Source organism: Lepisma saccharinum, chromosome 30 (assembly GCF_977018435.1).
Source record: "Lepisma saccharinum chromosome 30, izLepSacc3.1, whole genome shotgun sequence".
In the NCBI taxonomy this organism is placed as follows: domain Eukaryota; kingdom Metazoa; phylum Arthropoda; class Insecta; order Zygentoma; family Lepismatidae; genus Lepisma; species Lepisma saccharinum.
In genome coordinates this window covers 704029-728362 of record NC_139258.1, presented here as the reverse complement: position 1 = coordinate 728362, position 24334 = coordinate 704029, and the positions used below count along the sequence as shown (strand labels likewise).

The 24334-nt window shown below is 38.3% G+C and overlaps 1 protein-coding gene across 2 annotated transcripts in view; it reads right to left on the bottom strand.

The window, feature by feature from the left end:
• Positions 1–2919: 2919 nt before the first annotated feature.
• Positions 2920–24334, bottom strand: part of LOC145981861 (endoplasmic reticulum metallopeptidase 1-like) — a 99862-nt gene continuing 78447 nt past the window's right edge. Inside the window, exons 12-14 of one of the 2 annotated variants that reach the window (XM_083115311.1) lie at positions 22970–23088; positions 19802–19977; positions 2920–11047 (exon numbers count right to left, since the gene is read on the bottom strand). In XM_083115311.1, the coding sequence (XP_082971437.1) occupies positions 10877–11047; positions 19802–19977; positions 22970–23088 (466 nt within the window). In that variant the 3' untranslated portion in view covers positions 2920–10876. The remainder of the gene's footprint in view (positions 11048–19801; positions 19978–22969; positions 23089–24334) is intronic. The other variant, XM_083115312.1, reaches the window with a different exon arrangement.

Below are 24334 nucleotides of genomic sequence, written 5' to 3'. Positions count from 1 at the left end.
CGAAGAGACAAGATGCACGCAGCAAGCGACACTGTTTTCTTTGCTCAGTTTGCATGATGGTACCGACATAATTGAATTAACCAGCTTATTAGTCACCCGAAAATAACGTAACAAGAGACATTCTTACATGTAAACTGCATTGCTAAATTTGTGCAAGTTATTGAAACTTGAGAGAGGCATGTTGTGAACGAGAAAACTGAGAAATAATATGCACTAACCTCAAACTGTATACGCTAGACTTTTCAGCCTGAATAAAGCGAATACCTAAACACTAGAGAAATGGTTCTCAACCTTCGTGAAACCATGTCACGGTCAATGCCCTTAGCCGAAGAATTTTCCTCGTAAATCTTTACAGTATTGAAGATTTTATGCATGAATTTACATGTACCTATGAAATTAAATATTGATAAATAAATTCTAGCATAATCATAAGAGTAATAATAGTTTGATTACGTGTGTAGGATTGTTGACAAATATAAACATATGGAAGACAAAGTGGTAACGTCGTCTCCTTGTAATGAAGTGATCCCGGGTTCGATAACCGGGGAGGCACCGGGCAGATCCAGTTCTGATTAGTCTTTTTGTGCATAAAATAGACTTAAAAACGAAAACTCACAACTCAAATATGATATTGCGATTATAATAGTTGTCAACAAGTCAAATGTTTCAGACCTGTTTTGAAGCCCCTTTTTCAGGATGTTCAGGAATTAAAACATGAAAATACGTGAACTCATTAATATATAGCACACAAGAGATGATGTACTTTGTAGAATTTCAGCAAAAAATGCAGGCTAGAATAGAACTCGAACACCGGTTTCTCGTATACCATGCTATTGCTCTACCACTGAGCTGCCGAGTGTAGCGTGTTTTCTGTTCGGCCAGCTCAAATATTATTTTAAAGTGAAGTTCAACAAAACCTTACAAATTCTCTACATTCCCAAGGCGACTTTGTAGTTTATTTCTTCGGTGATGGAACTTACGGTTGGGTAAATCAAGGGACAGTGTATCTCTACCAACAAGGTGATGCAGAGAGCCAACATGTAAATAAGAAAACCCCTTTTGGCACTGCCTTGCAACGGCTGAAGTAGCATTTGGAACAATGGAAGAAGGAGAAGGCATCTGTGGGGGCTTTGAAGTCGAAACCACCACCATATGTGAAGATAAAGACAAATAAACCAATTCCACTAGATTGTCTGTGTAAAGTGAGCCCATCACTGCATGTGAATGTCATCCAGATTCTGTAAACCCATGTGGACCTGCTGGGTGTATGAACAGACATTTGCTCGGATTTGTATTAGATGTTTCTTTGTGTAAAAAAAACTTGAGTGTTACATCATGAAACTCCACCTTTGTGATAGATATAGGACATTCTCACGAGATTTGGCAGGGGTTGTTGATAGTATAGTTCTTAGCATTTAAGGATAGCGTAAATTTACGCAATCCTCAACAAGTGTATATTCTCATTGTAAAAACGAAACAATGCAGTTTCTACAATTTAAGTGATGCTGAAGTCAATATGTATCCTGGAACAACAGATGTTTACGTGGCCTTGTTATGTACGCATATAATACAACAGTAATTGAAAGATGCCCTGCGGAGTTCGTGGTCTCCTACAGGGCGCCTCCTCAGGTGGCGGATAGAGGAAAGCTCACTAGATATAGTGGGTACTGGGCAATTAAAATACCCAGGGTGGACCAAAACCAGGACTACTGCCTTGTAGTTTGTAGAGGGAACTACAAAGACTAGGGGAAGAAAACCCTGAAAACAAATTACCTGGCCCTCCAGGTTGGGGGTTGAGCGTAAGGCCGACACCCTTACCTTGTAAAAGAACAACCCGTTGAGAAGCCAATAGACGAGCCTCGGAAGGATGGATTTATAAGATGACGACCAGGACAGACCAGGAATATGAGAACGGTCAATAAAGAAAGGACAATTAGTATCGCAACATGGAATGTGCGCACCTTAAAGAAACCAGGGGCACTGAGAGTAGTTAAAGAAATTGCTGAGAAATATGGGATCAATATCATGGCAGTGCAAGAGACAAGATGGAAAGGACAGTCCACTTTTAAGTCAGAAAACCACATAGTATTCAACAGTGGTGGAAACGGAGAGATATATGGAACAGGGTTTATCGTAGATAAGAAAACGAAGAATGCTATAATAGACTTCACACCAATAAATGAGAGAATATGCACCATGAGGGTCAAAAGGAGACTGTTTAACATCACAGCAATCTGTGTTTATGCACCAACTGAGGAGACTGATGATGAGATCAAAGATGAGTTTTATGACAAATTGGAGTATGTATACGATACAGCACCACAACATGATGTAAAATTAATAATTGGAGATGTAAATGCCAAAATAGGAAAAGAAGACATTTTCAGAAAAACAATTGGCAAAGAAAGTTTACATAATGAAAGTAACGAGAATGGACTACGTATAATAGACTTTGCCGTAAGTAAAAGAGTGGTGGTTAAAAGTACTCAACTACAAAGGAAGAACATAAAGAAGGAAACCTGGATTTCACCAGATGGGGAGACACAAAACCAGATAGATCATGTGATAATAGATGACAGACACTCATCAGATATAACAGATATCAGCAGCTGCAGAGGAGCAGACTGTGGATCTGACCACTCTCTAGTCAGAATCAAATATAGACAAAGAATTGCCTGTTATAGAAATAGTGAAGGAAAGAAACAAGAAAAATATGATACAACGAAGGTGATAAAAGGTACAGAGTAAGATATAAAGAGACATTAAAGAAGAGATTGGAAGAGAAGGAAGAGGAATGGCAAGATTCTGATATAGAGGGAAAATGGAAAGCAATAAGAGACAGCATTCAACAAGCTGCAGAAAAGGTACTGGGTAAGAAGAAACCAACGAGAAGAAACGAATGGTGGGATGAAGAGTGTGATAAAGCTATAAAAGAAAGAAACGACGCAAGGTTAAAGACTATAAACAGAAATACAAAAGGAAATAGAGAAGTGTTCAAAGAGAAGAGTGGCCGATAAATTGTGCAGAAGAAAGAAAAGAGAGTACGACAAGCAAAAATTAATAGAGATAGAAACGACATGGAAAGTTAAGGAAAAGAGAGATTACTTCTTGAAACTGAAAGAAGAGAAGAAAGGATTCCAACCCAGAGTCGCATTTTGCAAAGATAAGGAGGGTAATCTGATAGGAGATAAGGAAGGTATTTTGAACAGATGGGCAGAATACTTTAGTGAACTTTTGAATGGAGATAAGAATGAACAAGAGAAGGAGAATGAGGATATGGGAGACAGAGTGGAAGAAAGACCTTTGAGGATGGAAGAGGAAGATGAAACTGACATGGAAATGGAAGAGACTAACAAAGATTTGATTAAGCCCCCCTCAAGACAAGAGGTTAAAGAAGCAATTAAAGAACTAGCAAACAATAAAGCCCCAGGTGATGACAATATAAATGCAGAATTATTGAAGGTAGGAGGGAACATTATAGTGGATAAATTGGAAGAGCTATACAAACAAATATGGGAAGAAGAAAGAATGCCACAATGGGGAAGAGGAATTATATGTCCAATACATAAAAGTAAAGACAAAACCGTATGTGAAAACTTTAGAGGTATCACACTCCTCAATATGGCATATAAAGCATTTGCTAAGATACTAGTCAGGAGACTTAGACCACTAGCTGAAAAGATGATTGGAGAATACCAATGTGGTTTTAGGAGAAATAGGTCAACTACAGATCAAATTTACTCAATCAGAATGATAATGGAAAAAATGCTATGAATACAATATAGACCTGCATCATCTTTTCATAGACTTCAGACAGGCATATGACAGCGTCAAGAGAAACAGACTTCTAAAAATCATGAAAGAAATGAAAATACCAACGAAATTAGTTAAATTAACAGGAATGACATTAAGCAACAACAAGTAAAGTAAAGATTGAAGGAGAACTTTCAAGAGAATTTCAAATAGAGATAGGAGTAAGACGAGGAGATGTCATGTCAACCCTGTTATTCAATATAGCATTGGAAAAGGCAATTAGGCATTTAAGTATAAATCCAGGAGGTACAATCTTTAACAGGATGAGTCAGTGCCTAGCTTATGCAGATGATATTGATCTTATATCACGAAACAAAACAGAACTAAATAACGAATTTAAAAAATTAGAAGAGAATGCAGAGAATATAGGATTACAAATCAATGTACAAAAAACTAAATACATGCTCGCATCAAGAAAAGAGTCCACAGTTAATGAAAGAACGAAAAAGGTAGGAGACAAAGAATTTGAAAAATGTGATAATTTTAAATACCTAGGATCGATAATAAATAAAACAAACAATGTATCTGAGGAAATTAAGGCAAGAATAGTTGCAGGCAATAGATGTTCACTGGGACTCAAGAAAGTTTTCTCTTCCAAAGACATAAGCAGAAAAAACAAGATTAATATATACAAAACAATTGTACGCCCAGTAGTGATATATGGATCAGAAACTTGGACGTTAGTGGAAAAGGACGAAGAGTTACTAAGAAGATGGGAGCGGAAGATTTTGAGAGGAATTTTTGGGCCAGTGAGAGAGGAGGAGTTTTGGAGGATGAGAACAAACGTGGAAATACAAGAACCATATAATAATTCAGATATTGTAACAGAGATTAAGTGTGGACGAATTAGATGGCTGGGACATGTATAGTGAATGGAAGATGGTAGAGTGCGAAAGAAGGTGTTAACAGGAGGACCAGGTGGAAGAAGAAGAAAAGGAAGACCTAGAAAAAGATGGCTCGATGATGTAGAGGGAGATCTGAGAAGACTGGGAGTCCGGAGATGGAGGAGGAAGGCGATGGATCGAGACGACTGGAGGCTCGTCGTGAAGGAGGCCAAGGCCCTGCAAGGGCTGTAGCGCCAAGGAGTAAGTAAGTAAGTAATTGAAAGACGATATTTGTCTCCAGATTTTAGATATCCCAGACAAACTAGGCTGTAGTAAGAATGATTACCAGAAAGCGAAGCATTGAAACCAAATGACATGTAGAGATGGCCAGCGAGTGCCGAATTTCCACAGCCAACAGTGAACGTAGCAATGATAGAGCTTCAGGTGTAAGAAAAGAGTGTCCAAGTGAAAAAATTGGAAAGTTTGTTAATGACAAGAAAAATCAGGTTCAGTTGTGGAAGTTTCCATGTCAGTTGGCTGCAATGGGCTGGATGCTGTTGATTGGTGCGTTGGCGATGTGGTAAGGGGGCATCTAGAAAGAAACCATTTTTGGCCTGCAATGATAATGTATGATCCTGAAGATGGAAAGTTTAATAAAACCTCGCTTTTTGAAACTCAAATTTCCCGAAAGTACCATGTCCATTTCTTTGGAGATTGTTGGAAAAGAGCTTGGTTAAATTCCCAGTCCCTAATGGAGTTCAATGGAAGGGATAATTTCTTGAAGTTATGTACAAACGTTTTGAAACAGTCCAATGAAACAGATCCCAGATATATTTCAAGATACAAGGTTCAACAATGCATTCTTGGCAAATGGGAGATAGCAGTAAAGCAGGCTGAAGCTTCCGTGACTAAGACAAGATATGAATGTGTTGATCTGTTCAATCAGGAGTATCCTGTTATGGAATATAGGGTGCAGAAAAATATGTCATCTTCATCAATGATAAATAATTTCCAAGAGCCCTCTGCTAAGAAACAACAGACTAATTCCTGTGAGAGTCAGAGGAGAAATAGCTTAAAAGGATTTAAATCTGAAAAAGCATGTGTTGTTTGCATGCAGCCATGCAAAAGGCATGAATATATACAGTGTGAAGGTATCTGCCACTCAGTATATCACTTGGAGTGTCTTACACTTAAAGATCATCCTCAGGGTGATTTCAAATGCAGCCAGTGCATTTCTGGCAAGCATCCCATTTCATTAGTAACAAGACAAGTATGATGGAACTGAACAGTGTTGCAATGTACAGGACTGTGGTAAATACTATCATGAGTATCGTATAAAGACTGTGCCCCAAGCATGGTTTGATGAAGGGTCGTTTACGTGCTCCCTGCATGTGTGCCATACATGCACATCTGATGATCCAAGGGAAGCCAGGATGAGGATGTCTGAGCATCTTGTGAAGTGCATTCAGTGTCCAACTTCGTATCATACTGGTGATTATTGTCTGCCAGCAGGTTCTCTTATGTCAAATAATCTGTCCTAAGCATTTCAAACCTTCAAAAGTAAAGAAGCACCCTTCTGTAACTTGGTGCTTTCTTTGCACAAAGTGTGGCTCCTTAATTTGTTGTGATAATTATCCCACCAATTTTCATTTGGAATGTTTAATGCTCCAGAAGGAAATTTCTATTGTGATGATTGTGCTTCCGGGAGATTTCCTCTGCTTGGTGAAATAGTGTGGGCTAAATTTAGAACACATAGTCACCTTTGTGACTGCATTATTATGGGTTTTCTTTATTTGCATGAGGGGGGAGATTTGTAGCGTATTTTCTGTTCGGTGACTTTACGATAATGTTGTTGTCTATTCACTGATAAAATACGAGAAAATTCTGCTCCGCTTCATTGCTGAACGTGCTGCGTTTGGTTGCAAGTTGTATAGAGGTAGTTATTGCTTCAGCCACAAGATGGCTCTAGTTGGCATCACAGAGCTGTTCACTTCGTTCTGGGCTTTCGCGCAACACAGCACCCACTCCTCCTTTTTCTTCTGATGTAATGAGTGCCAGAACTTAACCATGGAGAGAACATATGTGTTATGACGTGACCACGTAGTTGACAGTCGTAATAATGGAAACTTACTTCAAGACATTGTGATGGAACATCAAGGATACGTGAGTTTTTTTCCGCACGCGAAGTAAAAATGCATTGCAAGTTACATATGGATAAATTGTGGAAGTAAGTGAGGAAACGTCGTATTCGTGAACGTACATTTTTAAGGAGACAAGTTTTTGGAAACTAGTCATGTGTATGGTTGGCAAAAGAGATTATGCGGGAATTAAGAACAAAGAAGAAGAACGTGGATATGTGTATCGGGCATTTTTGCTAGAGACGTGATTGCTAATTTGACGATGCTCTGCTCATTGAACACGCCCAAGTTTTTGACTGCATTGAGACGTCCCATTTGAAGAGGTTTTTGGTTTTGACTTGCTTGCTTCCGTGATGTTAAAAGCTACTTGATGCCCAAAGACGAGGAAAGTACTTCATGAGAAAAGGCTGGCCCATTATTGCCGAGGGGAAGTTACCAGGAGAAATCGCAAGTCTGTAGGAAGAATGGAAAAGGTGTGGCATTGTACCAATTTAACAAGTGGGGAACAAAAGTGTACTAAAGTGAATTATTTGTAGTATGCGTTGTAACCGAGATTAGTGGTGTTGTAAACGAACCATTAGCATGTTTTCTGCAATCTACGTCTACACAAAAATTGGATTTTGAAACGTAGTATATACAGTCGTGAATTTGGCGACCTACACGGTACATAGTGAAGGCAACCAAAGCACTGTTCTGTAGAATCAGAGTCCTTAATAAACTATACCCATCTTCCGACCATTCACTAGTTGAGAAAGAGCACCACTTGAATGCTAAATGAAGTGTTAAAAGATTTTTGAATGATGCAAGTTAATAAGTAGTACAGAAAAACAGATTGTTAACCATCATTTTTTTAAAATTTGGTAACACTGATTAAGTACGTTAATAATTACGTGGTAAGGTCGATTTTCAACAGTCACCCCTGCACACAGAATCGACCGATCCAAGCGGTTAAGAGCGTGGAAGGACGGTTAGAGCCTGTAGTATCGTGGCACTATCATGAGTGTGTGTGTGCATCATGGCTCCTAAGGTGAGCCGTTTTTGGGAAGGCTACGTAGTTGCTCTTTTCCACACCAAATATTCGATGTCGAAAATTCAGAAACAGTGCAAAAAAAACATGGACGCACCTTGGATTCAACGACTATGAAGAACATAATCAAGCGGCATAAAAACCATGAGGTTCCACCAGGGGGATGAGGAAGTGAGCGTGCACTGCAGTGACGCCACCTGTCTCGGAAGTTGTGTCGAATGGCGCTACAGGAAAACCCCGATGCAACGTGTGATGGCCACACGACTCCATGTGGCCCAGTCAACTGTGAACCGCACCCTGTGTGAGAAATGAAACCTCCAGAAGGTCTTTAAAACCCGTGGACATTACCTCAGTGAGGGCCATCGGTGTGAGAGAACGACCAACAGCAGATGCCTCTACGAATGACATTTATCCGGGGACAAGTGGAAGTTTGTGGCCACACTAGAAGAGGCATGGATTTATCTATCAGATTGTGGCAAAATTCGAGCCATAACGTACACTCCACATGATGCAAAATGCCCTCCAGATTTCGTCCGTCATTGCAAAGCAACTTTCTCGAAGGGATTTCTGGTTGTCGCGGGATACACCTATCAAGGGAAGTTAACTATTCGTCATGTCCCAAAAAACTGTAAAATCAACTCTGCGTTCTTCCAGCAGCATATACAGACGAACTGCCGCAAATCAAGTCTCTGTGCCTCATCACATACATCTCGTTCTACTTAGAACTTTCTGCAACAGATGGCAACAGACACCGGCATTCGAGTCCCATGGATTTCTGTGGGTTTGGTCTACTGAAATGGGCACTTTCCTCTCGTCGTGTCACCACTCTCCGGGGCCTGTGGAAAGCATGTCAGGAGGAATGGCAGAAGATTCCACTTCCTGTACTTCTCATAGCCTCCTACAATCGAAGTTACGGTGCAGGGCTATTGCCAAGACACACGGTGATCACATTGGAGGCCAACCGATGGTGGTCCCATGGATTTTCATAAGGTAGGTGCTAGTCCAAAATCGGACACACATATGCGGATCAACCTTCTGTATCTCTTGCAAAAAGATACCTTTCATTGTTGTTCCTTATATTTGTGAAAAGATTGCTGTGTCTGGACAAGCGAGTTTAAATTAATGATTATATGGATTGCTATTTGTTATACTTGAATAATAACCCCCTTGTGGTTTCTGTTAATGATTCATAATTTCTCTAAGTGGTTGCTGTTAATAAACTATTGTTAAAATTCGAACTGAAACTACTGTTATATGTCCTCATAACTATTTATTAAGAACAACAAACCTCTTCCTTAGCTATAAGTTCATAATCGCGTTGACAAAAAATGGTTCATTTGCTTGTTGCTAATGAACTGAAGTGTAATTGGACTTATTTTGTGTTTGTTACAGGTATTGTGCCTTTTTTGAGTATGGCATGCATTAATATATTATTTCAGAGGTGTGTCGACTGCTGTGAGAGATAAAGTTGTTTATACTTATTGCCAGTTCTGCCATTTTTGGTTTCACTTTACTTGGCTTTTCTGATTCTCGTGTGAGATGTAAGGCATCGTGTAGCAACGTGGCAATAACCTTTGAATTTAGTGACTTGTAATTTATTAGTTTTGGGGGGTATCCAAGGCCCTTAAGCACTTCCTTCCATTATTTATACCCTTAACCCAACTAATACATTACACGAGCCAGCCTGCACGCTGGGAGGAACCAGTCAATGTCTAGTGTTTCAAAGGCAACAGATCCCGTTGCGGTAGCACTGACAGAGACGATTCCACACAGGTAAAACAACAGCAGTGAAAAATAAGATGAAGCCAGGCTGGCTTGGTGGTAGAGCAATGGTATGGTGTACCAGAGTTCGAGTCCTGGTCATTTTTTCAGTGAAAAGACGGTTTAAAAACAAGTGAAGGAAGGATAGTAGTCACGATCATGCTGAACTTAAAAGAGAAGCAACAACATGACAAGGTCTTGTCTGTGACTATCTGAGCACTTACATTCCGGTTGGTACGGAAAAGATTGATTGAATAATTATTTGGACAAGGAATAGAATAATTACCTTGACGTAGAAAATGATAAAATAAGTGAGTACTTCATTTAAGTATATTAATAGCACCTTGGATTGGCAGAGCATGCAAAGCATAAATTCGAAATTAGTTGTCGTAGACGACGTTTTGGTGGCAACTGCCCCCTTCTTCAGGTCATGAAGTCTGCTATTACGTGCATACGTAAAGCTTCGTCATTTAGAAAGGATCAAGGTATATGTATGGACAGGTTAAATGTTAGAATGACTAAAACATGATAAAACTGTTAAAACTGCTATAAAAATTGTTAAAACCCGTAATGTTACTCTATCACAGCTCCATGTTGACAGGAACATGTTAAATTACTATTAAAAATTGTTAAAACCGCTGAGGTTACCCTAACACTGATACACGTAGACAGGAACTGGTATGCTTTCTAATTTTGAATTTATGCTTATATAAGATAGTGAGCAAGTTGCACAGAACCAAAAAATGAATAGAGCATGCAAAGTTGTTGTGAAGCTGGACGTTGGGTTAGTAGCTCTGCTTTTAAGTGTGTGCACAAACAATAGATCTTCATGGTTGAAATCCTCCAACCCACAAGATTACACATGATATCATGCAGACTGTGAACAGGAAAAACATTCACGTTTCTTTATGTATGGAAGTACTAAACTGTTGCAAATCCAGTCTAAGAAAAAAATTGGCAGTAATAGAATAAAAACCTAACAAATTACAAAACCAAGTCACACATACATATTTACAAAATTTGGTGATTTCAACAATAAGTATGTTCTAAATCTAAACACCACATAATCATATATATTTTTAAAGAGTTCCTCAATGAACTCCTGGAGCTAGTGCACAGTATCCACAGAATACACTGCTAAAATTGTTAAGGCCATTACCAAAACACAATTTATAGTTCCAACTTGACTTCATGCACATCTTCCATACAGATAATGTTTATATTTCAAGAAGATACAAATTACCGTAGAATACATACAAGGTCATGAATTCTCTTTTACATCATACTTGCACCGACTGCATCTTTGCACACCATTACAAAACCCATGATTTAATTGTAGCTGGCCATGCAGTTACGTGTGTCCACTTTGGATATTTCTGTAAAAACATATCAAACTCGGGTGTTTTGCTTTGTGACCCATGGTAATAGTGTCCAGTCACTGATATGTCCATGGTTGGCTGAGATACCTGGTAATCGTGAGGTACCTGGAATTAAGCATAACGACCATTAAACATTTTCTGTTTCCATGTGTTGTAAGTTTTATGTTACATAATGACCCATGTCTAGCCTGGGATTCAAACGGACATTTCCAAATATTATAGTATCTTGGCACACCATAAATATTTTTTACAACTACAGTACCTGTTTCTCGTAAATTATCATTGCAACTTAAGATCTTTTGTTAAGGTGAGAAGGGACAATTTCCCCTAGGTCTCTCTCACTGGGAAAGATGCAGATCACTGTTGCCAACTTCGCTCTTTTGGAGCCAGATCTGGCTCTTTCATGCACTCGTTTAACTGTGAACTGTGGCACCCGCCCTCTGTTGCACTATGATGCCACCACTGGCTCCGGCCCATCAAGACCAACCTTTGTCATGAGTGTACATTTTGCACGTGACGTGATATTCATATATAGACTGCGTCACCCATCCTCTCTTTCCTCCCCACGTATTTTTATATGTAGTGCTGTGGCTAAGGTGAAGATGACAATATTATTATCTGGGAATCCTTTATTTTCGATTTCATATGAACATCATTGGATTATTGAGATGGGTGATGCCGCCAAATCTAGGCGGTGAAAACTAAAAATAAATTGCCATCACTCTAAATCTAACGGTAATAGCAGCGCCCCCACCACTCTGACACCTAAATTTACATTAGGAGGCACATTATGTAGCCTTCTTTAGTCTAGCTCCTTGAAAGTCATATTTAGCTCTATTAATGGTGAAATGTAGCTCTTTTATGCACATCAGGTTTGGCAACACTGCCAGGATGGCCGTAGGAGGCAAGGAAAAATGCATTAGCGTTATGGGACCATTCTTTTATTCGTTCTCTCGGGAATATCAAACATCCAATGACGTAGAAAAGTACATGGACGGAAAAAGGACACGTTGAACTATGTGATAGTAATAGGAAAAGTCGAAACTCGCATTTGATTAGTCGTTATTTGAAGTTGAAGTTGATTTCCCATAAGGAATACATGGGATTCTGTAAATACTTATTAATCATATTTTTCAAACATCGTGTCTAGCTTACTAATCAACTTCAAAAACAGTTTCCACTTGCAACATGGAGAGAAATCCATACTCTCTTGCATACTAAACCCTTTTTTAAATAGCAGTGCCCAATCCGACGATTTTGAAATAAATGCACAACTAGTGCGTAATTGTCCCTCCGGGCTCAGTCGGTAACGCGTCTGACTACCATGCTCAAGGTCCCGGGTTCGATCCCCGGCCGGTTCAAATCCGGGAACTTTTCTAACGGTGAAAGTGGCCCCGGCGCCCACCCAGCGTCGAATAACATGGGTACCTGGGGGAAACCCTGGGGGGTAAAGGCGGTCAGGGGCGTGATGCTGATCACATCACCCCCACTCACGACCGGATCAAGAAAGTGTGGGGCGTTACCCCCACACCCCCTATACGCCTCCATGGCGTGGTGCTATGCACAGGGGAGCACTTTACCTTTTTTTTTTACCTTTTTTATCACCTTAAGAGAACATCAATCATACAAGATATTTTTACAATAAATATAAGAACCAACAGATAAGGAAATTAGTGGTGGCTGCATAAAAGTGAATGTCACTCGTTCTATAATAATTACATAATTAAATCATTCACACATGAAGTTAATGAAGATAAAGAAAGCAGACTTAATTCAGGAAATGTGTGTTACTTTTCTCTTCATAAACTTTTATCTTCTCGTATAATATCTAAGAAACAAAAAGTTAAAACAGTAATTTTGCCTGTAGTACTACTATATATCAGGGTGGCCACTCTAGGACAATGATAACATTCAAACATAATTCCCGATTTTCAATGCGAACTTTCCAAAAATTCAAATTCTGTTTCAACCAATGCATTAACGCCTCTCACGCCCCTCCCACACACATGCAAATATACGTATTAACAATATAAAGGGTCTGTGCGATTGTAACGTATCCAAAAATTCTAATTCAATCAATTTGAACGGTATATATATTTAAAATATTTACTTTGAGGTGTGGATTTTACATTTGCCATTTCACATACTTGGACTTGAAATACATCTACTGTAAACGCAAGTCACAAATGTTACAGGGTATACTACTAAATGAGAAATTGTTATACGATGCATGCTTTTAGAAGCGATATCGGGTGGCGCTACGCAGAGGGTGTGCGTCGCGATCAGCCAATGGCAGGAGTGCAACGTTGTATAGTTAGGAGACTGCAGCGTGGAAGTTAAAAGCCATGTTCTGCATTTTTCTTGCGCGCAAGAAGTTTTCATAAAACTCGCCACTTAAGGTTCATCATAAGATGGGGAAAGACATTTTGAACCTGACTGTCCAAATCCCATGAATTTCCGTCGCCTACAGCCGGAGTTATTGTTCCTTGAAGAAACAAGGGTAACATCACCTTTCATTTCCTTCCGCCTGTTTTTTTTTCGTTGTCACCAAGTTGACGCAGCTGAGTTGTTGTGTCTAGGGAAAAGTGTGGGTGTTAAATTCGCCTCGATATAAACAATGACCCTTCATTGTTCTGGGCATTCTCGAACATTGAAAGCCTGGGTCAGTTTGAGTTCAGTGTTTTCGTAGCAAGGCCGGTGGAAAATTATTCGCTCATCGTTCACTCGTGCATTACAAAGAACAGTTTGTGAAAAGATTAAATACAGCCTTTTCATATGATAGTGTGTGTTCTTTTTATTTTAAATAATGTCACTCTCAAAACTTAGCACCAGTAGTACAGGCACCAAGCGTGCAAAATCTAATCATTAACCTCCAGGAGAGTGATTCGGAAATGAGTGAAATCAGTGACACGGAGACCCATGGATGTCTGGGAGGGGAGCAAGGGGGGCCGTGGCCCCCCTGGAAAATGAAAGTCAACCAAAAATTATATATTTTTCACATATAATTTCATTACAGCCACAATAATATGTGTTAATTATTGCATGAATATGATATTCAAATTTAAGCAATGTTTTGAGGGAACAACACTATTATGGAGGAAAATGTGCCTTGTTTGCCCCCCCTGGAAAAAGCACCTTCCTTGCCCCTCCCTGGAAAAAATCCTGCGGACGTCCATGCGGAGACCGAGGAAGACGACGAGAGTGGTGATGAATAAATAAATACCTTAAGCTTCTTTCAGGTATGGGTTTCTCGTATATGCAACAGTGATATGATATTATAATCCTGCGTAGAAATATTCACTATATTACGTATTTCACTGTACTCATATATACCATGCAAGCATTATCAAAAATAATGGACACCGCGAATTTTATGTCCTTCCCTTGCGTTAGCAGTTAGTTTAGCAACAGCGCAGTAGCACTGGCTGGGTATTGGCCGAACTCATGTTCCTTCTAAAAGCATGCGCCGTATAATTACATAAGGATTTCAAAATTACCTAATCAACTTCAAGATATCATATATTGCAATAATCTTCCGTATGTCAGATAGATTGTTCTGCAAAGGACACTAAAACATAGTAAACGGATTGAGAGAATTCTGCTTTATTTTCCAAGCAGCTATCTTTTCCTTCATCGATAGAAATAAAAGCAAAACTGTGAGAAACTTCCCTCAGGGCATTTATAAATATGTACAAATTAAATGGGATGAGGAAACAGATGAGTGGAGAAGGTTACATAATTTGGAACTGCATAAATTGTATTCATGTCCAGATATTATTAGAATAATTAAATCAAGAAGACTTAGGTGGGCAGGCCATGAGGAGAGGAAAGAAGAGTTTACAGGATTCTTGTTGGGAAACCTGATGGTAAGAGACCTGTAGGAAGGCCAAGACCAGTGGCGTACGCAAGGGGGGGGTTACGGGGTTTAAACCCCCCCCTTGAGCTTGTGAAATATTATGAAAAATGCTATGAAAAAAATTAAATGGACAATTTTTCACAGTCAAAGATCTGGGACAATAATATTACTATTACTACTTCTACTACTACTACTAATAATAATAATAATAATCATATTATAATAATTTGAATTATTATTTTCATGCAGCATGGAGAAAAGGACAGCATTGCATTGCAAACACACGCGTCTTTCAGAGTGATGCCTTGAAAATAACCACGAGTTTATGAGGTTAGGTTAGGGTAACTATGATTTAAAAGAGAAAAAAGTTGTTTTGTATCTCAGTTGCCACAATGTTCAACACACTTGCGTACGCAGGATTTTTTTTTCTGGAGGGGCTGGAATAGTAAATGTGGATAGCAAATGGCTTCGATTTGGAGGGCAGGATGCATAATAAAATATTTCGTATTTTTGGAGCTTTTCAATCTATTAAAATTGTATTCAAAGACAAAAATGGTAATCGGGATTCACTTTAAAAGAGGTTTCGCATTTACACATTTTGATTTTTTAAAGTTCTTAACGGATTTTTATTTGAAAATTCTGATTTTATCAAAATTTCGGTAGTGGCTGGAACACCATCGGCCATCCCTCTACGTACGCCAGTGTTCAACGAACATGTATTTTTTTTGTGCGTGAACAATGAGAATTAACTAAATAAAGTTGTTGGTTCGTTGTAAGAGGCTAATGTATAGACAAAGGCTAGGCGGACAAGAATACAGTCACCAATTCGCCTTCCCATTGTTGTTTACCGCAGCTCGTTTGAATGTCTCTTTAAAATGTCTCACCTTGTTGACTAGACAATTATTCAAATGACAATAAGCTTAACTATTGTAAAATGTTTTGTTGGTAAGAACAGCAAGATAATCCAGATGTGAATTATCGGGGACATTTATGCGGGAGAAAAGCCGGAAAAATTCCAACCAATTTCGGGAATCGAACTCGGATCTTCCGCGTGATTGTCAGACGCTCTGCTGACCAGATCACCGCAGCTCCTTGGATGAGTTCCATACTTTGATTATTTCAATTTATTTTAATACATTTTCTTGTATTTATGGATCTTCTTCACCCCTGAAATGTCTCACCTCGTTGACGAGACAATTATTTCGTAACAAAGAAACAAACCATCCCAGGATTTGATAAAAATCGGATGACTAGAAAGTAATTTCGTTCTATTGTTTTCATAAATAATATATTTATGTAGATCTCTACTACTCAATAGTAGTAGTAGTAGTGGTATTTGTACTATTATTAGTATTAATTCAGCTAATTAATTATTATAAGTATTATTAATTAATTGTGATTATTATTATTTAATTAAAGTATAATAAAACAATGGTAATGTGAATTTGGAAAAAAGTTTTAGATATAAAACCCCCCTTGATGAAATCCTGCGTACGCTACTGGCCAAGACAAAGATGGAGGGATAATGTTGAGATGGACCTAATGGAAATCGCTAAGGATTGAAAAGATTGGATTGATCTTGCCCAGAATAGGGACAGATGAAACGCCTGTGTTGCTGCAGCCATAAATCTTCAGGTTTAAGAAAGCGAGGGAGTTAGTTCGAGCATTCACACCGACAACAAACACATATTGTTAGCATCAATTACTGCTTACTTCTTTGGCAAGAACATGTGCATACGAGGGCTATGCAAAAAGTAAGTTCCAATAGATTATATTAAAAAAAACACATTTGTATTGCCATTTAATGTATGTACTGTACACTACTTTCTAACATATTTACCACCACTGTTGATGCACTTGTTATAGCAAGACACGAGTACTTTTCTCTTATGAGCTAGTAATTATTATTTTTTTTTTTTCAAATAAAAGCTAAACAACCATAAATCCAACTACGATAATGTTACACATTTTTATAATGGCATAATTTAATGAAACAGAAAACACACAGAAACATTTATTGTACTCATCATTAAGAAACAAAAGGTAAAGGGGCATTCCATGTCAAACTGCCCCTGAATCTCAATTTTTAAAATTAAATGAAATATGAGTTAACAATATAGACTTGTCATTTGGATAAAAATTCAAGTATAATTAAGTTAAATGGCAGAAGGGATTTTACAAACGAGGGGAGTTCAAAAAGTTTCCATATTCACAAAGTTCAAAATGTCGGAGAAAGTTGAAACTGGGCAGAAAGATTATGTCTTTTCTACATAGTCACCACCCAATGTTACACATTTCTCCCACCGTTGTAAACACTTGCGAATACAATATTTGTAAAATGCTAGACATCGGGCCTCTGTTGTGGATATGACGTCATTGTCATCTTGAAAATGCCTGCCCCGCATATTAGGGGAAGAGGAAGAAATCCGAAGGTGCAACATCAGGGGAATGTGGAGGATAAGGCAAAATATCATAGCCACACTCACGTGCTTTGACGAGAACACAATGAGATGCATGGGCAGGTGCATTATCATGCAGGATGAGCACATCTTTAGACAGCATTCCTCCCCTGCAAATTTTAATTTTCCTCACGCAATTTGGCCAGAAGGTCTGCGTAATAGTCCCCAGGAATTGTGTGGCCATTCGGAAGGTGATCTGTTCATCCCAAAAAACAGATAACATCATCTTCTTGGCAGACTCTTTGACCTTTGCCTTTTTAGGAGAGGGAAATTGCAATGCTTCCACTGTTTTGAACTTTCTTTAATTCAGCAACAACACTATAGGATGGACACTCTTCACCATATACAGCAAACATTTCCTCATGGAGTTGTTTGGGAGCTTTGACTTGCAGAAGGAGGAATCGGATAATGGTCTGTATTCCAATTTGTGCATTGTTGCACCTTCATTCATTGAAACACTTGGCACGGAAATAGTAATTATTCAACTGCAGTCATATTTGGCACAGTTGTACTATCAAGTTTGTGTTCCTACGTGAATTATTTCTATACGGCTATGGAAACTTTTTGAACCCCCTTGTATTATTAGTTTGTTTTTAACTTTATATTTCTTTTGTATTGTTCCCCACCCATGACACCAAAAAACAATTAATTTCTTCCTTAACTGTTACATTTTGCCTTCAACTCCACTAGAACATTAAAAGATCAATTACTTCCTCTCTTTGTCTTAAATAACTGATTTTTCATAATTTGAAAAATTCACACAAATTAAAATAAATTCCTTATTAAGTAAAAAGGCAGTGTTATATCTGTCCCACCCATCTGGGAAAATCTTTTTAGGGTAGTTATGTTTAATCAACAGTGTAGAGTTTCGTATTTCATTCAGCAGAAACTACAAGAAAAATGTTGCTTAACTATCAGTAGAATAGTTACTTTAATGCCAAAAATGTAGTGTGGGTGTCCAACACATGTCAATGGGCTGTCCCTAATAGAAATTTCCTTAAGGAAACTTGTATTTTTTACAACTGAATTTGAAAATACAGACGCCATGGTGACCAGGTGCCTTGTATTTGTCTACCCCTGCTTTTAAGCCTTGCACTTTTTTATGTAGACTTAAACTCACATTTGTGCTGCCACGGCATTATCTTCAGGGCTGTCATCACCAGATACTGGGTTAAAAAAGAATGTCATATGCCCACTTCCAATGAAGTACTGATAATCTGCCTCATTCCCAATCCTCTGATTCACGCTGAACCTTTTCTATTTTACTTGGAAATGCCATGTGAAATATTAACCAATGCAAACAAAACATTGTATGGTGTGCTCAGAAACTTCATGTTGTTGGTGCTACAGTTTTTATCATCTTCCGCACACATCATGAGTGTGAGTATTGTTTTAAGTCCACTTTTATGTACAAATAGGCTAATTGGGACTGGACCTACAGTTTAAAGTGTGCTTCCCATAGGCGGAGTTCACAGACTAAACAAATAACACCTGATTAAGTTCAGTTACTACATTTTTGTTATGAAGCCATACCGCAAATCTTGACGTTTGGCATGATGGCATGTGGGATAATTGCGCCGCAATAGCGGGACTTAGACGATTTGATTGATGTGTACAGTTTGAAGAAAGAAAAACGTAAAATGACTTTGTGTTGAGTCAACAATTACTGCTGGGGCATCAAAAGAACTTTTCAATTTAATTTTTCTTAAATTTCTGAAGCTTACTATTCTACCGTAACATTTTAAAGTAATACTAGTATTGTATCAATAAAAAAAAATGAAATGCAAAATGCAATAATCGTACTGTTTTGCTTCTTTCAAAACTGACAACCAATATACTAATTAATATTTGTTTACTTAAGCGAGGAAATTTAACATTTTCAAATCTAAAATGCCTAGAACTCAGTGTTTTCAAGTTGTTGTTTTGTAATTTCCGGGAGAAAAGTCTCCGGACCCGTTATAAGCTAGGGGATATTCAACGACCCTCAGGTACATGATATGCTTCTCCCAGAGTCTGCCCCCCCCCCCCCCCCAAAGCAAAAGCTCAAACTCCGCCCATGGTGCTTCCACAAGGTATCGAACCTGAGACTCCTTGATTACAAGACAATGTTACCACTACACCATCAGAGAGACCCATTCTGCACATATTCTAGGAGGACAATGGAAGAGAACTACAGGGTGAGTCAAAAGTCAGGTTACATAGGGATTTATAGTATATCCGGCATAATCATGTCTGCACATTGCACAATGAGTTCCTTCAGATGCTGGATGTTTTGAATCTTAACCGAGTAGACGAGCACCTTTAAAAAACTCAAAGGACAAAATGTATTGGTCTGGAGACCACGGTGGCCACTCAAAGGAAACATGGTGACCAATCCAAGCACCAGGAAACTGGACATTCAACGAATCACAGTCAATTAACGAGAAATAAAACTTCCTATGTAACGTGACTAGGGCACTCCACTGTACACAAATATTATATTCCCAGTTTATATTAACCTCACAAAACATTTATCACATTGTAAGTTTTCCCACCTCAACTTACCTTCAATTCAAACCAAAACTGGAAAGGAGCTCCAGACAGACCATGACTATAGTAGATGAAGTATGCAGGGCGATTCTTAAAGTACGGCCCACTTGGCGCTAGTTCATTGCCAAAGCTCCATTTTTCCAGTGTCACGTTCTCAAACGGTGAGAAGAAAACAGTCATGTGATCTGGACCTAAAAAGAAAGAAGATTTACAGCAATGAAACGGTTATCTTTCTATTTTCTCAGTGTGATACAAAACATACTTAAAATGATATTTTAAACAGCAAGAAATGTTTCCAGATGTTATAATTTTCATCACATTGAGAAAGCCACTGCCTTTAAAAATAAAGGGTGTTCCAAAAGTCCACATACATAGGTAATGTCACTTTAGAATTTAAATGTGACATAATGTTCTCGATGTGGCAACCTTCGAGAGCCAGGTGCAAGTCAATGCATTCTTGCCATTAAATGTATTCAGGTGGATGGGCTCGGCATGAATCAGTGACATTTTTGCATCTCACTTGCAAAGAAATAATGTTATTCCCATGTATGGAGACTTTTGGGACACCCTGTATTTAGACAAATGTGGTAAATGATGTGACATCTCTTTTCTGGTAGAATCTGCTGAAGATTTACTCAAATATAATTTTCTCAGAGTGATATTGCGATATTATGTTTACTAATTATCAGTTATAACTACGAGTAAGCCAATATACATACTGATGTATTTGTATTTTTGATGCCAGAGGCATTAGAAAGTATTGGTTTTAATTTCATTACATGACCAAGTGTAGGTTCACTATGAGGTAGAGATGTGAATGTCGAAAATATATTTCATAAAAACCTTTGTATCTTCAGAAATTTTACAATACTACAGAAGTAGTTACAGTGGAACTGTAATTTCTTTTACATTCTTCCACATAATACAGTCCTAATATAATAAAATGATAGCATTTTCAACTTAAGATGGGTTAATTCATTAAATTAGGCACACACAGGAGATGTACTACTAGATTTTTCAGCGAAAAATGCAGGCGCGACCAGGACTTGAACCCGGGTCTCTGGCACACCATGCCATTCTCTACCCCCGAGCTACCAAGTCAACCTGGCTTCACCTGATTTTTCACTGTCACTGTTTTACCTGCATGGTATCGTCTCTGCTAGTGCTACCGGTAGCTCAGGGATAGAGCAATGGCACGGTGTGCCAGAGACCTTGGGTTTGAATCCTGGTCAAGCCTGCATTTTTCGCTGTAAATTCTACCTAGCATTTTCAACTAAAATTTTCAAAAACAAAACAAGCCTGTGAGGTAGAAGGTTAGACATTTGGAACAAATAAAACTCAAGCAACAATTATTAATGAAAAATTCCCAGTACTGATTGTAGACGTTTTAAGTTGTTCAGCTTCAGGCATCTGAAAAACACATCACTAAAGAATAGTTGTCGCTCCCATGACAGACTACATCCATAGCACAAATATGGTTGAAATCTCTTTTTATACAATACTTCTGTGTGTACTTTGGGACAAAATTCACTTTATTTACCTATCGATTTCACTGTCGGCATTCAATAAAAGCTGCTCTGTGCGACATTCAATAAATACATTTTCGCAAAAGATACACAGAATTATTATACAGGGTGTCCCAGTAATAGGTGGCATAACTTCAGGAGTGTGTTCCTTACATGTCAACAATTAAAAAAAGTTTATATAAACATATGTTCGGAAATGTTTGGTTTCAGAGTTATAGGCTGTCACAACAAGTGCTCACTGGAATTTGTCTATCTTCCACAGGTGGTTTCCTGTAAGACAACCAGGTATTTGATGAGTGGTACATGCTGAGAGGGTGTTGTTGATACCATGTACACCAATATAAATATATTTTAAAAACTTACGTTTTGTGAGTATCTAGGTAACTCCTGCGACGTTTCGGGACGCAACTGCTCCCTTCCTCAGGCTGCTCACGTTGAGGTTATGTATAAATCATAACAACATCGACCTCTCCATAGGTACAGGAAATAGGATTGGTAAAAAGGTGTGTGGTTAAAAAACAATAAAAATCTAGAACCCATTAGAGGTGCACGTCATACTACCACGCTGTTTCCCCGATTAGAAACTGCTCCTTGGAATGTTAAAACTTTAAAACTGTGTTCTAACATTCCAAGGAGCAGTTTCTAATCGGGGAAACAGCATGGTAGTATGATGTGCACCTGTAATGGGTTTTAGATTTTTATTGTTTTTTAACCACCTTATACCAATCCTGTTTCTATGTACCTGTATCCTGTACCTATGGAGAGCTCGACGTGGTTATGATTTATACATAACCTAAACATGAGCAGCCTGAGAAAGGGAACAGTTCCATCCCGAAACGTCGCAGGAGTTACCTAGATCCTCACAAAACATAAGTTTTTAAAATATATTTATATTAAACTTGTGAGCAATTCGCACAACTTTCATCATGAATTCATGTACACCAATCAGGAACAAGCAGATATGCACTTCATGTATGTTTGGCAGATGACAATGCTGAAGAGGCCTGTCTTGGAAGATGTTCCACTGAACATACGTCAACAAACACACTACATGCATTATGGTGCTCCTGCACACTTTAGCTGAATCAAAGGTACCCTAGTCTGTAGATCGGTAGAGGTGGACCAATTGCCTAGCCTCCACAGTCACCCAATTTAAACCCCTTGGACTTCTACTTGTGGGGCCATTTTAAATCACTGGTGTATTCGTCTGCACTGGCAGATGTGAATACTCTCTGCAACTGCATTGTAACAGGTTATGAGACAATACGAAACATGCCAGGCATTTGGCAGCGTATTCGAGTGGCCATGTGACGTCGATGTGCGGCCTGTATTGAGGCTGTGGGTGGCCATTTTGAACATCTCCTCTAGGGTACTGTGAATAACTAAGTGCCATAGACCAAATGTTGAAGATAGACAAATTCCAGTGAGCACGTGTTGTAACAGCCTATAACTTGGAAACCAAACATTTCCGGACCTAGGTTCATATAAACTTTTGTCATTGTTTACATGTAAGGAACATGCTCCTGAAATTATGCCACCTATTTCCGGGACACCCTGTATAACTGTACAATTGGTCGGACAACACTTTACTGACTTGACTATGGGTTTTCATGCCACAACTCGCAATGATTTTAAAACGAAAACATTAAAACATTACCTGTCACAGAAAATGTAATTCTCTTTGTATTTAATGCTACAAGCTTCTGCGACAAAACTTCCAGCCTTGTGGGTTCATGGACCACTGGCTTCAGTGCTGGGACCCAATTAGAGAATCTGCTGCACATGAAAAAGTGAAAATGAAACCCATGAAAAAGCGAAAATGAAACCAAAGTATATAAAATCGTATTCTCACTTCCTACTGAATTTATTGGCTAATTTTAATGTTCAGTCAGCAGAAAATTGATAGTGTTACGTAATAATAAATGCACACCCCAAAATACATGCAATTTATCTTCCCTTTTTAGAGCCAATATCTGGTGCTGGTAAAAAATCAAGAGCCAATACAGGATGCAATGTTGTTTTTCAGTATAGGGTTTATGTTGTACAAATTTTAGTGCATTTTACGATAAGTAACTCATGACTACAACCTGGCAATTATTCTGGAAACAGCGTAATAATATCTGTAGTATAATAAATTAGTGAATTTTCAACCTGTGAACTGATAAAGTCATGAAACACCTTCATAGAAGTTACAGAATAAAATTGAAAAATTGACAAGTAACTGAAAATGTCCTCACGGAAACTTGTGGTTCAGAAAGAGACTCACTTTTGCTGTTTCTTTGAAAACCCAACCCATTTATAGAGTTTTTCTTGTATGTACGCATTGCTTGCATGATAGAATTATTTTCCTGTAGTTTACGGTTATTACAAGCATAAGAAAACAGTTTTTTCTTTGTGACGTTTCAGGAGAACACACGCTCCTTTCATCAGATATTTATTTTCATTTTGACTAAAGATACAGTTGTAACAATGGTTAGTAATTTTTTAAACAAAAAGAATGTGTTATATAATGGATGTTGTCAATGTTACATTGTTGTAATATAGCAACTTAACTGTGAAAAAAGCAGTCTGTTTTATTTTTATTTCAGATTTTTTAAAATTATGAATCCCAAATATCATCAGGTAATTCAAATTCATCATTGTTTTCACAAAGTCTCTTCATGTCTTCTGTTCTCCTGAAACGTCACAAAGAAAAAACTGTTTTCTTATGCTTGTAAACTACAGGAAAATAATTCCATTTATAGAGGCATGCATATTTTGTTTTTGACAAAAACATTGAATGATTTATTGATTTAGTTTATTTTACTTCACGTTTTGTGCCTCTTGGCTAATTTGCGAAGATGGGGATGAGTGATGAAATTGATGAATGGACATTCACAAACAACCAAGCACGAGCGGGATTCGAAGCCGGGACCCTTGGCATCGCAGCGCAATGTGCTAACCACTCGGCCACAGTTGACAAAAACTTGAAATTTGAAATAACACAGTGTAAATGTTCATTGATTTTGGAAGGCAATAGGTG